Source organism: Budorcas taxicolor, chromosome 3 (assembly GCF_023091745.1).
Source record: "Budorcas taxicolor isolate Tak-1 chromosome 3, Takin1.1, whole genome shotgun sequence".
In the NCBI taxonomy this organism is placed as follows: Eukaryota; Metazoa; Chordata; class Mammalia; order Artiodactyla; family Bovidae; genus Budorcas; species Budorcas taxicolor.
In genome coordinates, this window is record NC_068912.1 from 105,325,367 (window position 1) to 105,340,060 (window position 14,694).

The 14,694-nt window shown below is 50.5% G+C and overlaps 1 protein-coding gene across 2 annotated transcripts in view; it reads right to left on the minus strand.

Annotated features, from left to right (window-relative positions):
• Positions 1-1,981: 1,981 nt before the first annotated feature.
• CTPS1 (CTP synthase 1) overlaps positions 1,982-14,694 on the minus strand; it is a 30,832-nt gene continuing 18,119 nt past the window's right edge. For both annotated transcript variants that reach the window (XM_052637040.1, XM_052637042.1), the window contains 10 exons: positions 12,196-12,284; positions 10,963-11,057; positions 10,230-10,292; positions 8,019-8,062; positions 6,890-6,986; positions 5,667-5,722; positions 5,472-5,568; positions 4,784-4,928; positions 4,101-4,192; positions 1,982-2,810 (listed from right to left, as the gene is read on the minus strand). In XM_052637040.1, the coding sequence (XP_052493000.1) occupies positions 4,108-4,192; positions 4,784-4,928; positions 5,472-5,568; positions 5,667-5,722; positions 6,890-6,986; positions 8,019-8,062; positions 10,230-10,292; positions 10,963-11,057; positions 12,196-12,284 (771 nt within the window). In that variant the 3' untranslated portion in view covers positions 1,982-2,810; positions 4,101-4,107. The remainder of the gene's footprint in view (positions 2,811-4,100; positions 4,193-4,783; positions 4,929-5,471; positions 5,569-5,666; positions 5,723-6,889; positions 6,987-8,018; positions 8,063-10,229; positions 10,293-10,962; positions 11,058-12,195; positions 12,285-14,694) is intronic.

Genomic DNA, 14,694 nt, shown 5'->3' on the forward strand with positions numbered 1-14,694 from the left:
GCTGGGATTTGGGACTAAAAGCTCTTTAATAAATTACATGCACCCAGGCCAGAATGGTTCTTTCTAGAACATTTGGCTGGTTGGTTGCAACTTGGTCATGAGTCCCATGCCCAGCCCACCTCCGAGACTGAGCCAGCCCTGGGCTCCTCCCCACAGAGAGCTGTGAGGGAAGGAGCCTGGATGTTTGGGGTCCAGTCCATCTCAGCTTGAAGACTGGGTGCTGTGCTCAGTTGCTCAGTCGTGTCTGACTCTGCGACCCCATGGACTGTAGGGCTCCTGCCAGGCTCCTCTGTCCATGGCGATTCTCCAGGCAAGAATACTGGAGTGGGTTGCCATCCCCTCCTCCAGGGAATCTTCCCAGCTCATGGATAAAACCCAGGTCTCCTGCATTGCAGGCAGATTCTTTACCAGCTGAGCTGCCAGGGAAGCCCTGAAGACCAGGTATCTTAGGGCAAATCTGCAGGACAATAGATAGGGCAGCTGGTCCCGATTCTCTCCAGCACCTGCACAGGAAGGAGACGTCTGACTTCTACTCCATGCACCCTCCAGCCACCAGAGAGGATTCCTGCTCTGGCTGTTTCCCCTGCCATCTCTACCAGCAGAGCCGGGGACTCCGCAAAGCCAATGTCTGACCATGCCATGCTTAGGTTCAAAGTCTTCCATCTCATCAAAAGCAAAGCACCACGGCACTCAGTGTTGCTCCATGAAGGCAGACCCTGCCCAGATCACCAGGGATGAAGAGGACAGGGAGTGGGCCCAGCTCCCTCCCCAAGAAGTCCTGGGCACTGGGTGGCCCATGCCAGGCGTGGAGGCAACCCTCCTGTGCCATCTCCACTACAGCCCGCGGCCCTGGTACCATCCTGTCTCTGGGGTAAAGGCTAGCGGGGCTTGGCAGGCCCCGGAAAGTCATTCTGGTGGTCCTGTTTCTAGGTTATGTAAGCAGCCCGCACTTAACTGGCTGGTGGAGGCCCACTCAAAGCAGCGGGGGCACAACTGACCCCATGAGGTTTTACAAACTGCCCACCAACCGTGTCCTCACTGTTGGAGGGAGCTGCTGTCACCAAGAGGCATCAGAGCCTTCAGTTTGGGGACCAGCTTTTATAAAAATAACTGAAGACAGACCGGAGAAGAGGTCAGAATTCACCCAGTCAGCCACATTCAGAGTTCCCAAACCAGTATGGAGTCCTCTGTAAGTGAAGAGGCCGTGAGACTCACCGACAGACAGAGGCAGCTGGGTTGGCCTGGGTCAGAGGGCAGTGCTCCTACACAGGCTTCTAGGCCTCCGCCGTGATGGTGGCCTTGGGCTGGCGGGTGGAAGACAAGAGGGAGCCTGCCTCCTTCCTGGGTCTCCCTGATGAAGGAACTGGGCCAAATGGTGGGAAACATTTTTCTCCCAACCCCCGGCTTCTCAAACGTCAACAAGCAAAGGCTACTGACCTCTGATGAGCAGCCCAGCCTAAGCCCTGGGCCTCGGCCTCAGACACACTACAGAGAAGCCAGCTCACAAGCAAGTGTACTCGGCAGCCAGAGGGTGGGTGGGTGGTCCCAGCGTCACCATCGTGCCATGAGGAGCACAGATTCAGGGTCTCGATTTTCACTTTGGAAGAGAATCCAAAGGACGATGACCCGCACTCAGAAGGCCAGGGCAGATGAGGCAGGCAGGCTGCTTCTGGTCTACACCCATCAAAGGGACTGGCCTCCTTCATAAATACTTGAATGTCTATATGCTGAGAACCTAAATTTGAAGCCTTCTGGGGAAATTCTGGTTCCTATTAGGCTCCTCTCTTAGTTTTTAAACAAAACTATCAAATCCCCCACCTCAGGCTGCTCCCTGTGGGGAGAGCCTGGCACTGAGAGAGTTCAGGGGTCACACGTGGCCGGCACTGTGCTCCAACGGCTCCCATCTGGCCGTGACATGAAGAGCACGACAGACAAGGTGTGTCTCTTGCTCTGCATTCTTTAAGTTAGAGTATACACCGAGTCCAGTCAGGATATAACAGGCACGCAGCTCCGCCTGTCGTTACACCACATTAAGAAAATAGCTTTTCATATTGCATTCCAACCGGAGTAACACCATTCTGGAAGGAGACAGTCCCCTTGAGCAAAGCTGTCTACATAAGAGAGGGGTTTAGAGGGAGTGTTCCGAAAAGATCCTTTGTTCTTTGTTAAGTGACCCCTTGATGCAAGGAGTGATTCCGGAGGGAACTCGCGGCCAGAGGACAGGGATTCAACACACTCAGACTTCAGGGAGACAGAGTTCTTGCCGTCTCGTGTGATGCCAAACTGACGGTCCTGAGCAAATCCCAGCCGTGGTTGCCACAGAGAATCCCCGGCGCAGAACGGAGCTGACCCTCTGTCTCTGGTTTCCCTCTTCCTCGTGGCAAGGGGTGCCCTTGGGTTCTGGCACCAGGTCATGACCACAGCTGGACTCACCCCTCACGCCCACTAGACAGCATGGCACACCTCTTATAAGGGCCCCCAGGGAAGGAACAGCTGCACACGCGAAGCCACAGTGATGCAGGGTGGCCGCAGAAGCTCTGTGGCCGAGGGCTGCCCCGGCGCCCGGCCCTCACCCGATCGGCCCCGACATCCTGCCCCTCGTCCGAGGCTGGAGGACCACAGAGGAGAGCGCGGACAGCCGTGCGGGAGCTGGTCCACACAGTAGGACATCAAGTCACAGTCTCCCTGGATCCCTCCCCCATAATAAAATAATCTTAATAAAAACATAATTTAAAGGAAGTGTCAAAAGCTGAGTGTAAAATCAAAGCTGTAAACTCCTGAAGTCCAAAGGCTCTCTTCAAGAATTATCCCTGTTTAAAAAAAAAAAAAAATCGAGCAATTAATTATAGGATGCATGTTAAAATAGAAAACTGAGAATTTGTTGTCAGCTGCTGTGTTAAACTGCCTGGTTTTCATTGAGGACCAGTATTAGGAGCCTAACTTGAATCACGAGAAGCTAAATTTCAGATCCCTACAGAATCACATGGATGCCACCTCTGCCCCAACACAAGCAGTGTTTTCCAGCACGCCAGTCTCCTCACGGTGCCACTCACAGGGGATCTCCACTTGGGGCGGCAGTTAGAAACTCCATGTAACTGACCAAGCATCTGCCCCTGTACCGTTACAAAGGTTCCTTTCTTTCCAGGGCAGTTACTTAGACTATCAGATTGCCCACAGCAATATCTGGTGAAGATTAATGAATACGTGAGTGCTAAATGCTCACCCGGCAGAGAAGGCAACCAACTACCCCCCACCCCCACCCCCAATTCAGACCTTCTCACGCCTGCCCACGTGGCTACGGTCATCACAGGCCAAGCAGCTGCTCAGCATGACTGCGTACCCATGAGACCACGCCTGCCAGTGGAGAGGTCCCCGCGTGGGGAAGGCAGCTTCCCATGCCTGAGGCAGGACCTCAGCTTCCCTGTGGTGGGAGCCCCCACACACCCCTGGTTCTCCTTTAGACCCCCCAGACACCCGGCTGACCACCCCAGCCCCCTTCTGAGCAGGTATTTCTGCCGAGCATTCATGCAGTTAGCTTCATGGGATTTTAGACAATTCTTGGCAGCTGCCCACAGTTACTGCACTTTATAAACTTTCCAAAGGGTCACAAAAGACAAACATTCCAAGTTGTTCAATAACTGCTCTGATTTTAATGTATTTCCAGAATAAGCAAGCAACACAAAAGTGTTGTATGTATTGGTTTTAAAGCACTTCCTGGTGAAAACTTGAGGGTCTGCAGAAATGACAGCATACTGCCACGCCTGTCACCTCCTTCAAGATCTCCAAGTTTATGGCTACATGAAATACCATGGCTCTAAGAATCCAGTTCCCCCAGGTTAGGTCAGATCAGCACCTGAAAGGAGCAATCAGCCAGACAACTGCCCCATGCCTGGTGTCGCCCCAGTGGAGTCCCCAGAGCAGGGCGGGTAGATGTACTCTAACTGTGGGGGGCCGGGTCCTCACCCTTTTGATGCTCACCATGACCTGACCACTTGTATCCTCTGGCAGATACAATCTTTCAACACTAAACTTTCATGATGCTCGTACAATTCTGGTGTCACCACCATTTAAAACAAAACAAGTTTCAAAGTATCACTTACGTTGCCATCAGTCCTGATTTATTGACGGAAACTTCAGTTCAGTGATTTCAGAGTCAGGGGAGCTGCTCCCACTTCTGTCACTGTAGGTGTCCCTGTAGAATTCAGATGGTTTATTCATCGGCTTCCACCAAACACTCGCTTTACTTCCCTGATTCTGCAGCCACCACGGCACCCACAAAGGGATGCTTGTCTGCTCACAGCAGAAATCAAAGACATTATATATTTAGCAGAAAGCTGCAGGAGGATTTTCTTCTTGTTATGAAAGATGTACATTCGCTTTATATCTCAGTCATGATGGTTAGAGACCCACCAAGACAGGGTTGTTCCCAACCAACCCAGCAGTGGCGCATGAAATCCCCCCAGGCTGTGGCCGAGGCAACCCCCCCACCTCCCCGTGAAAAAAAACACAGTTCCCCATGGGCCACAGGGCCCGAGATGGGATCCTGGAGCCCAGGCGCTGCAGAGGGGGACATGGCCACCATGCCGGGGGGCAAGGCCAGGGGCGGCACAGAAGCAGCCTGAGAAAACCCCAGGGAAGGAGAGGATGCTTGTGTGTCAGCGTGAGAAGCAGGGTCCCAGCAAGGCTCCACAGTCCTGTGGCTTTGCTCATCACTGATGGTGTGGGGACAGCTCTCTGTAAGAAATCAGTGACCTCCCAAGGGACTAGGGGAGCGTGACCTCACCTGGGCGAGAGCCTGCAGCCTTTCTGGAGGTAATGCGGGAGCCTCCCCACGGAGGCTAGGAGGAGACCAAAGTACGGTGGGGAAGGCTTGATAGGTCTGGACAGAAACTCAGGGTGATACTGCACTCCAACGAAAAAGGGATGATCTGAAACAGAAGCGCAGAAGAGCCAGCTTCACTGTGTATCCGCAGAACATGTGGAAGATGGGAAAAAATCTTGAATGATCCACGTTTCTGCAGACCCTAAAATCATCTGAAAATAACTTATCTGGAGCCTGGGTAGAAGCAATCACAAAGCACAGGAGATGTGATGCCCTTGACCTGCAGATGAGGTTGACCCCTCCTCTGCAGGTTCTGCCACCCCGATTCTCACCCCCACACCCCAGCTCCCTGACTTGAGCAGGATTGAGTCCTGCAGGTCACGTGAGATTAGACTCCTGTACCAAGTCTGAGCTCTCATTCTGCAGAACAAGAACGTGAACCCAGAGGTCAAGCGGCTGCCTAAGGAAGGCCTTGGTGGGAGGCTGAGTCCCCCAGGGCTCCAGAACCTTGTCCCCAAGAGCCCTCCCCTCCCCAGGTGGCACGGCTGCCTGATCTGGTGAGGTCAAGGGCAACAATTTATATTACTGTGTTTTTCCCACATGCCAAGAAAACCTGTTTCCCACTAAACACAACCACCCAAGCAAGCACCTTCCAACTCCACAATTTCCATTCTCTCTCCTTCAACATCTTGGCCAACGAACTTCAAGCCTTGCTCCTCCAAACACTTTTTCAAGACTGGATTCACCTGTGAAGCATGAAGAACAGTTTTGCTGGGCTCTCAGCTGTGTTTCCAGAGTAACAGGAAGGAGAAAATGTCAAAGGTCACAGAGCTCACATCCTCACCTCAAACCTGTGGCGGTGCCTCTCTTCCAGGTAATCTGGATCTCCGTAGAGTTTCCCTGGGAAAAAACCCACGTGACATGAAGGACCCTGATTTCACAAAGGCGTCCATTCACACCACATCCTGCCGCCCAGGTTGCCTATTCTCATCTACATGGCCAGGCCCTTTGAAAGTTATTTCTGTGACTTTGCTGCCAATCCCCACTGCCTGCTCTAGCAGCACAATTCAGATTCTTGGGCTTTTGATTCTTTGCAACTAAGAAAAACTAACAGAAACGGACTTTTACCACCATCCCTCACACGTGACTACAGAGACACCAGGGTTAAGTCAGAGCCACTAAGGTTACCCAGCGCCTGCTGTTCCCCAGGAACAAGAGTGGCATTTGCCCACAGGTGAATTCCCAGAGCCAAGTGAGACCCCCCAAACCACAGGAGCTTAGAGCCAGAGGACTGGATGACCCCCTACTCAAGTGACTCAAATTACACGGCCTCCAAACCCCGGACAGATGTATAGGTGCTCTGCCAACAGTGGCAGAGTTTCCCCAGTGGAAGAAAAAGCAAATCCAATCTAGTAATTCCTAAATATCTTAAATTTCCCCTGAATCTTTAGCAGATGTTAGTTATTGCTGCTGTTTGTCACTAAGTCATGTCCGACTCTGCAACCCCACGGAGCCAGCCAGGCTCCTCTGTCCATGGGATTTTCCAGGCAAGAATACTCGAGTGGATTGCCATTGCCTTCAAGAGATCCTCCCGACCCAGGGACTGAACCCACGTCTCTTGCGCTGGCAGGCAGATCCTTTACCACTGAGCCAACCAGGGAAGCTCACATTATGTTAGTACGTCTAGAATAAAATCTGTTTAGGTTGAACCAGGTGAAACTGCCATTTCTGTAAGATAAGTGCTCGACATCTGCCATTTAAGTGCTCGACATCAGCAGTTTTATCCACTTTGACCTAATAAGACCGGGAAGTAAGACTGCCATGGATTTCCCCTAAGGGACTCATTCTGGTGAGTGGTCCACACCCAAAGTTCCCCCAGATCCCCAGCTGTACTGCCTGTGACCTACGAGCATGGTGCTAACTTAGGCTATTACAGTGCATCCTAAGGAGTGTCACTGGGAAAGAAGTAAAGAACTTCCAAAGTAAGAACAAAGCTGTCAATGCCGGCCTGGATGTAGCACCGGGACGTGCGTCCGGCAGGCTGGGCTGGAGGGAGGCCGCTCTTACTCATGACAGAGTTCTTGGTCTGGAACAGAGTTCTCCTCTTGCCCAGCCGCATGGTTCCACCCATCTGGCCAGGGTTGTGTTCCGGCATGTCTATGACCTGGAGATGTTCCAAAAACAAACATGTGCTACCAAACCCTGCCTCAGTTAGGAGACAGACCGCCCGCACTGAGTGAAGAGAGCCTGCAAGGAGGTCCAGCCTTTCCTTAGAAGAGATGCTTATCAGAGGAAAATGTATCCTGATGGCCATTCTTAAACCTATTCCGGGTGAGTGTTTCACCCTTCAGCCTGTCCTCCTGAGTCGCAGGACTGGACATTGCTGCCCCCTGCCCTGGCCATTCCTGCCCTGGTACTTTGGACCCCAAGGGCCTGTTCTAATAAAGACTGACACACTAGCGTGGACATGAGACCAGACGTGTTATCACACATCTCCTCCACTAGACTGACAGCTGCTCGAAGGAAAGGGATGCTCTTACAGGGCTGGCCAGGAACCGGGAGGAGCTTGGCGAATGTCTGCGGGACTAAGAGGACCTTTTCTGGGCTCCCCCACCTCCCCGAGGTTCCACGTCTCAAAACCTTTGCTCTTTTCTCCCTGTCACGCCTGGGCTGGGGATTCAGTGACGAATGAAGGCACTGTCTGCCCCCCATGAACCACATTCTTCTGATGGGAGATTGAACACGAGGAATGCCAGCCTCCTGGGGCCTTGGCCCATGTCAGACAATCAGTCCTAAGTTCCAGCAGTTCTTTACCAAGACGGCCATCTCTCGGGGTTGCTGGGGATTAAGTGATACAAAAAAGTGAGCAAGTGCCTGGTACGTAATAAGTGCCCACGTAAGTGTTTCGTGTCAATATTGTTCTAGAGCGTTCCTGGGAATTACTTAATTAGGAACCCCTACTGCCACCCCCAGTTGGCTGAAGTGGCACCTGTCTTAAAAACTTCCTGTGGCTAACTGCGAAGAATAGTGAGAAACCATGTGATGAAAACAGAAAGTTCTTCCTTCCTAGCTGGGACAGCTGCAAGCCCAGGTGCTCAGGGTCCTCCAGAATGAACCCAGTGGTCTCATTTCCCGTCTCCAGCCCTCAATCACGCTCGTAATATCCCTTCCGCACTCTTCCAGACACGGGACTCACCACGGGATGATTGGTGTTGGGGTCAAACTCTGTAGAATTGGCATCTAAAAAGCCAAAATACTTTTGTTACAAAAATAGGTACAACCACATGGATTATTCAACAGTTTCATTCCTAAGCTCTAAGTCACAAATTCCCTCCTCAGCTTAGTTATTCAGTGACGAGAACCAAAACCAGGGATAACATTCTCAAGATACAAGGGCACTCAACAAAGGTGAATTGTTTCCCATTGTATCTGTAACTCTCTGGGAAGTCAAGCTGTACAAAATGGCAAAATCAAATCAATGGCATAACCTGATAACCTTTACTCAGATAGTGCATCCTTTTGATGGCTCCTAGACTGTCTCTCTCTCCCAGGATCTCTCCTTGATGTGCAAATACTGTTTCTTCTACATTTCTTTCATCCTCAGCACCTTACACATTGTACTACCCAACTGCCTGACTCAAGAGCTAAATCAAAAATTTGATTTCAAAACCCAAATATCCTTTCTATCCTTTACTGAATTTACCATCTGACTATAAGGGAAAGCACTGAAGACTAAAATAGGAAGAACCCAGTCCCCGGCACCCAGCACTGTCTGTCTGCTTGCTCTTTCTGTGCATCTGTGAGCTTTCATCCCCCTCCGGGGCCTAACCTGGGGCCAGGTCTCAGATGCAGGGAAGCTCATCTCCAGGTCACCCACCCACCTGGGGACCCCGGTGGGTGCAGCAGCAGGAGGTGATGGCTGTGCAGGGGTTCAGGGCGCCCGAGGGCCACCTCGAGTGGTAGGTGGTAGGACAGAGCTCAGAAGCCAGCACCAGGCCGTGCTGCCTACAGAACCGAGCCACTGCCTCCTCAGGGTTCCTGTGAAAATCTGTGACAGCGAGCTGGCCCCTGGGAACCCCTCGTATTTGGTAAAGCCAGGCTGTGTTCTATTCCTTAGGTCACTTTGCTGATTCTGCTTAGAACATATAAGGGTCTGGTGGCTGCAATGGAATCACTGTGCCCCAGGATTCACACCACGTGTGGTCCCCTCCTCCCTCCGATGATGGCTCAGCCATGGGACACTTGGTAAGGGCCTACACAGCAGGCCAGGTGGTCGCCACGCCCTGAGGAAGCTCGGCTGAACTGGTGGACAATGAGACTGTCCCTCTGCCTCTGCCGGGCAGAGTTGAAAGTAGGGCAGGCTGAGTTGAGACACACCACACACTGAGCAGGAAACCACACACGAGTCCACTCAAACCACAGAGCCCTGAGAAACAGGAAGCCACTGCTGGAAGCCACCGAGTTCCCGGTGGTCTGGAAGCAGCAACACAGTCAGTGTAACCGGGCCAGCGTTAGGGAGCCCTTCCTATCGCCAGGCGCTGTGCTGGGCCCATTTACAGGTGGCATTTCACTCAGCTCCCACAACCAAGTGAAGCAGGTTACCACTACCACCTCCATTTTACAGGAGAGACAGAGGTTCAGAAAGGCTAAGATCACCCACAGTGATAAAGGGACTTCCCTGGTGGCTCAGTGGTGAAGACTCCACACTCCCAGTGCAGAGGCCCCGGGTTTGATCTCTGGTCAGGGAACTAGATCCCACACACGCAACTAAAGATCCCGCCTGCGGCAACTAGGCGTGCATGCGTGCTCAGCCGTGTCCAACTCTTGCAACCCCATCGACTGTAGCCCCCCAGGCTCCTCTGTCCATGGGATTTTCCAGGCAAGAATACTGGAGTGGGTTGCCATTTCCTCCTCCAGGGGATCTTCCCGACCCAGGGATCAAATCTGCATCTTCCACATTAGCAGGGGGGTTCTTTACCACTGAGTCACCTGGGAATTCCCTAAGACCTGGAGCAGCCAAATAAATTTTTAAAAAAAGAAGGGCAAAATTTGAGGCCAGGTCTAATCAACACCAGAGCCCAAGTTCATAATATTTGCACAGGCTCACACTGGCCAGAGTTGGTTTCCTTGCCGTGTGCCAGTTCAGGGTCCACAGCCATGGTGACGGGAGTGTGGGCATCTCCAGAGAAAGGTGCAAGGGCAGAGGCGGGCAGCTCACCATGCTCCCTCCTCCAGTGGCTAGTGGTTCCCCTGGAGGAGGGCAGAGTGTTTTATGTTGATACATTCAGCAGCTTCCCTTCGCGGTGGCTGTGAGATACTGGGAAACCAAGCCTGGCCTCCATGGCCCCCACTGTCCAACAGGCACCAGGAACATTCCAGTGAGAATTTAACACAAGTAGACACTTACCTTGCCATCCCAGCACATTTCTTGAAAATTCAACCACTGCCAGCTGCATTCCTAAGCACACACCTTCCAGATAGAGGGAAAGCAAATGAAACTCCATTGAAAAGGGAGTCCCCACACTTCCAACCCGCCTGCGTGGACGCGGCACGCTGACTGTTCACAGAATTCCAATGACAAACTTTCATAATTTTCTGCTATAAACACGCAACCCCCTGCTATGTTTTATCTATAACAGATTTCAAACATGGGGTTTAAGTGTATATGAAGATTTCAGGTTTTAGAGTCATGTGATCTTAGAAATAATATTCTCTTCAGCACTTTAAAATTCAAGTTTTCTTATCCTCTCTCATTAAGTTCCCACTTAAAATGGATCATGCTGAATATGACTGAAATTTACAGCACCAGGAAGCATCCAAAATCACTCTGCCCAATTAGACAGCTGGTGTTCCAAACAAGGATATAAAACCCAGTCTCACATGTCCTGCCAAACAGCTGGTTTCAGTAAATGGACAAGATTTCCTAATTGCTATTTCATTCTCTCAGAAGTCCATAACAATGACATGGAGCTCAAATTTTAAATGTTCTTTTAAAAAGGAGTTTAGATTTCTCAAAAACAGAACCCAAAGGCTTCTACTTGAGCTGCTATCTGGAGAGACAGTATTTATGTTTGATTTTGATAATCTCTGTTTATTTACAGGCTCACGGGGCACTTTTTCTTGTCTTTCCTACTCCTTACCCAAAAAAGGCTTCTTCTGTTTCCGAGCCCAGGAGATGGCTTGGATTTTTCCTTCAGTCCCTCGGACACCAAATCCTCCTGGAACCAGCACACCACTGTGCAAGAAAGCACATCACAGGCAGCCCCTTTCCACCAAGTCCAGCTCCCGGAAACCACCCGAGGGGTCACTTCCAAGACACTGACGCCCTGAAGTCACTCCAGCTCTGAGGACTGTGATTTCAACCCTGCCCATGACTTGTATAGAAGCACTATGGACTCGGAAAATGCACACAAAAGCATCCACTCTCCTTCTTAGTAACATCAAGAAAATGCTTATAACCAGGAAAAAAAAGATGGCATATGTAACTGTAATGTCACTACTGCACAGTATTTGTCCCAGGCAGGGATTCTTCCCTAAGTTTGCAATTTTTTTTTTTTTAAACCCCTCGGCTCCCCCAAGTAGGAAGGGGGCCTTTCCTGGTCAGTCAGCGCCACACTAACCATAGCTGTATGGCTCTGTAACATTCAACTTATCTAGGGAACCAGAAATTCTTACTGATTTTTTTTACTGTTATATCAGATAATAGCTGCCAGAAAAAAAAAGAAAAAAAACCCTATTTATGAAATTCTACTGATGGACCCTCATCAAATGGTCTGAATGAAAAACCTTTTATAAGCCTCATCCAGAGAATCCCCTGGTGGTCTAGTGGTTTGGATTTGGCACTTCCACTGCTACGGCCTGGGTTCAACCCTTGGCTGGGGGACTGAGCTCTCATAAGACTCGAGGCACCAGAGGGGATTTTTTTTTTAATTAAAAACAGTCTCATCTAAAGATGCATACAGTAAACATTATCAGTGAAGTTAGAAGTAGTCTGCTTCATATTAACTACACTAATAAGCTGTGGAACTTCCTTGGTGGTCCAGTGGTGAACACTTCACCTTCCAACGCAGCGGGGACAGGTTTGATCCCTGGTCAGGGAGCCACGATCCCCAGATGCCTTGTGGCCAAAACACCGAAACATAAAAACAGCCATACTGCAACACAAACACTTAAAATGGTCCACATCAAAAACATCTTTTTAAAAAATTGATAAGCTATCTTTTTGTGCGGCTTCAGTCCTCCAGGGTGTAGCCCTTTCAACAATTAAAAGACATTTAAACAATCAGATCATCTGTCCCCACGAGAGAGCACACACTGTCTTCATGAAGGCACACCTCGAGCCCCTGAAAGCAAAGGTAGAGAGTTCTGCTTACTGAGCGCTGCAGAGCTTCTGCCAGGCCTCGTGGTAGCGCACCGGCTCCTCTTGCAAGGTGCTGTGCTCCAGGTCCGTGGAATCTACGTACTGGGCGCGGGCAGAGCGGAGAGAAAAGAAGCAGGCTCGTGACTCCTGCACACGTTCTCTCCTGACCTCTAAACAATGTTACCAGCACGCCATCTTTCTTAAGTTTAAAATAAAGTTTGAAAATAACCTTCATGTATTCATGCTAATCTTTTAAAGATGAACTTTAACATCTTTCTTATATTTTAGAATGAGTTTCCTTCTCAAATCATTAAGCTTTGGCTCTCCATCTATACTCAGTCGACTGGGTGCAGACCCTGAAGTGTCCCCTCTGTTCAAGACATCTTCCCCAGTCCATCTCCCCTCCCAGGGGGCTTCTCATTCTTTCTCCTCGATTGTGCTGAAGTATAACTTACATACAATGAAACACAAGCATTTTAAGTGTGTACTTGCCTGAGTTTTGTCCCATGCAAAGGAGTGCCCCCTACCTTGATTAAGATCTAGAAAGTTTCCCACGGTTCCCTCTGGCCCCCTGCAAACAGCGTCCTTCCTGCCTCCTGCTCCAGACGATCCTGGCTCTTGTTTTCCGTCACCACTGGTTCTGCCTCCTCTAGAACTTCAGACAAGTGGAGCTATGCACGGGGTAGCCTTCCGTTTCTCAGATTCATCGTGGTGTGGTGTATCACCACGGACTTCATTCCTTTCTACTACTGGGTACTTTTCTACTGTAGGAATACACCATATGATAATGTTTATCCACCAACTCATCCTGGATATTCGGGCTGTTCCCAGGTTTTAGCTGTTATGACTAACTGGTCCGTTTGTATAAAAATACATTCTTTCGGTGGACATGTTTTCACTTCTCTTGAGTAAATATCTAGGAGTGGGATGGCTGGGTCACACAGAAGGCGTGTGTTTACCTTCATGTGAAACCGCCAGACTCCTTTCTCCAGCAACTGCCCCAGTTTACGCTCCCGCGTCCTCACCGACACGCTTAGCCACTTAGGTGGGTGCGTGTTGGTACCTCACTGAGACTCAATTTGCATTTATCTCCCTGACAACTAAAGGCATTAAGCATCTTTCCGTGTATATCGCGTGTATCTTCTATGGAAGTGTCTGTTCAAATCTTCCGCCCACTTTTTTATTACATTGCTCATCTTCCTGCTCCTTCCTGCCCAATACCCTGTGGTGACTTCCCTGAACCTGGGGGCAAAATCCAGGAGTGGCCCAGTTGATACATTTCATGACCAGGCCCTCGCCAGCCTCTCTCCAGACACCCTCCAATTCACACTTCTCCCATCCACTGAGCTCCCAACCATCCCACACCTCCAAGTCCTTGGATAAATGCTCTCTGCTCTTGGGAATGCCCTTCCCTGTGACCTTATCCATCTTCCCAGACCTGCCCACACACCCCTCTTCACACAGCTACCAAGGCAGGATCTCCCCGCGTCTGCGTGTTCCCTTCATACCTGAGAGACCTCACTGACTCAGACACCCTTCTCAGCCTCTACAATCTAACACATGACTGGCACAGGGTACCTCCAAGGGGAGAAAATGAATCAGTGACTGAAGAAACTAGTGAAAAAATAAGGCAAGGCAAGGTAAAGAGATCCCACAATTCTTAAAGCACATAGAACAGCTCCTCCTCTAGGAACCTGCTCACCAGCTGAAGGCAGCTTCATTTTCATCCTGAGAAACTGGTGGAAAGCAGGAGGCCAACCCCAGTGCCAAGGGTGAGGTCAGCTCCCCAGGGCCATCAGCTCTGTGCCTAGTCAGCCCCTCAGCACTGAGCTCCAACTTCACTTCTAATTTCTGACCCCTCCTGAAAAGTTCTATGTGGGAGATACTTTGCTGGGGGAAAAAAGTATAAAGGGACAAGTGGAAGGTTTTCAGGAAGAGCTGACCCATATAGTACTTCCTCTACCCTAGACACAATTCCAAGCACTTCACATGAACTCACTCAATTCTTACAAAAAGAACTCTGTGACAAAGACACCATCACTAACCCTTTCCAAGATGGGGAAAGCAGGACTTCCCTGGTGTCCACTGGTTAAGAATCCACCTTGCCTGACAGGTTCTATCCCTGGTCAGGTAACTAACATCCCACGTGCCTCAAAGCAGCTAAGCCTGCACACCCCAAACAGAAAGTTTGTGCACCATAAGGAGGGTCCTGAGTGATGCAACTAAGACCCAATGCAGCCAAATACATTAAAAAATAAATATTTTTTAAAATTTTTTAAAAAACGGCAAAACTGAGGCCCAAAGAGAGCTAAGTAACCTGCCCGGGGTCACACAGACTCTGCGGCTTTGCCGCTAGGCTCTGGTAGCCCTGCCCTAAACCTTGCCCCTCCGCCGCCTCCAGGAGATGGGCAGGGGCTGTGCCCTCACATGCCAGCAGCTCAGCTTCTGCCTGGCTTGTCCCAGAGAACACAGTGAGCACTGTTCACCAGGCACTGCCCATGCTCCAGGCACC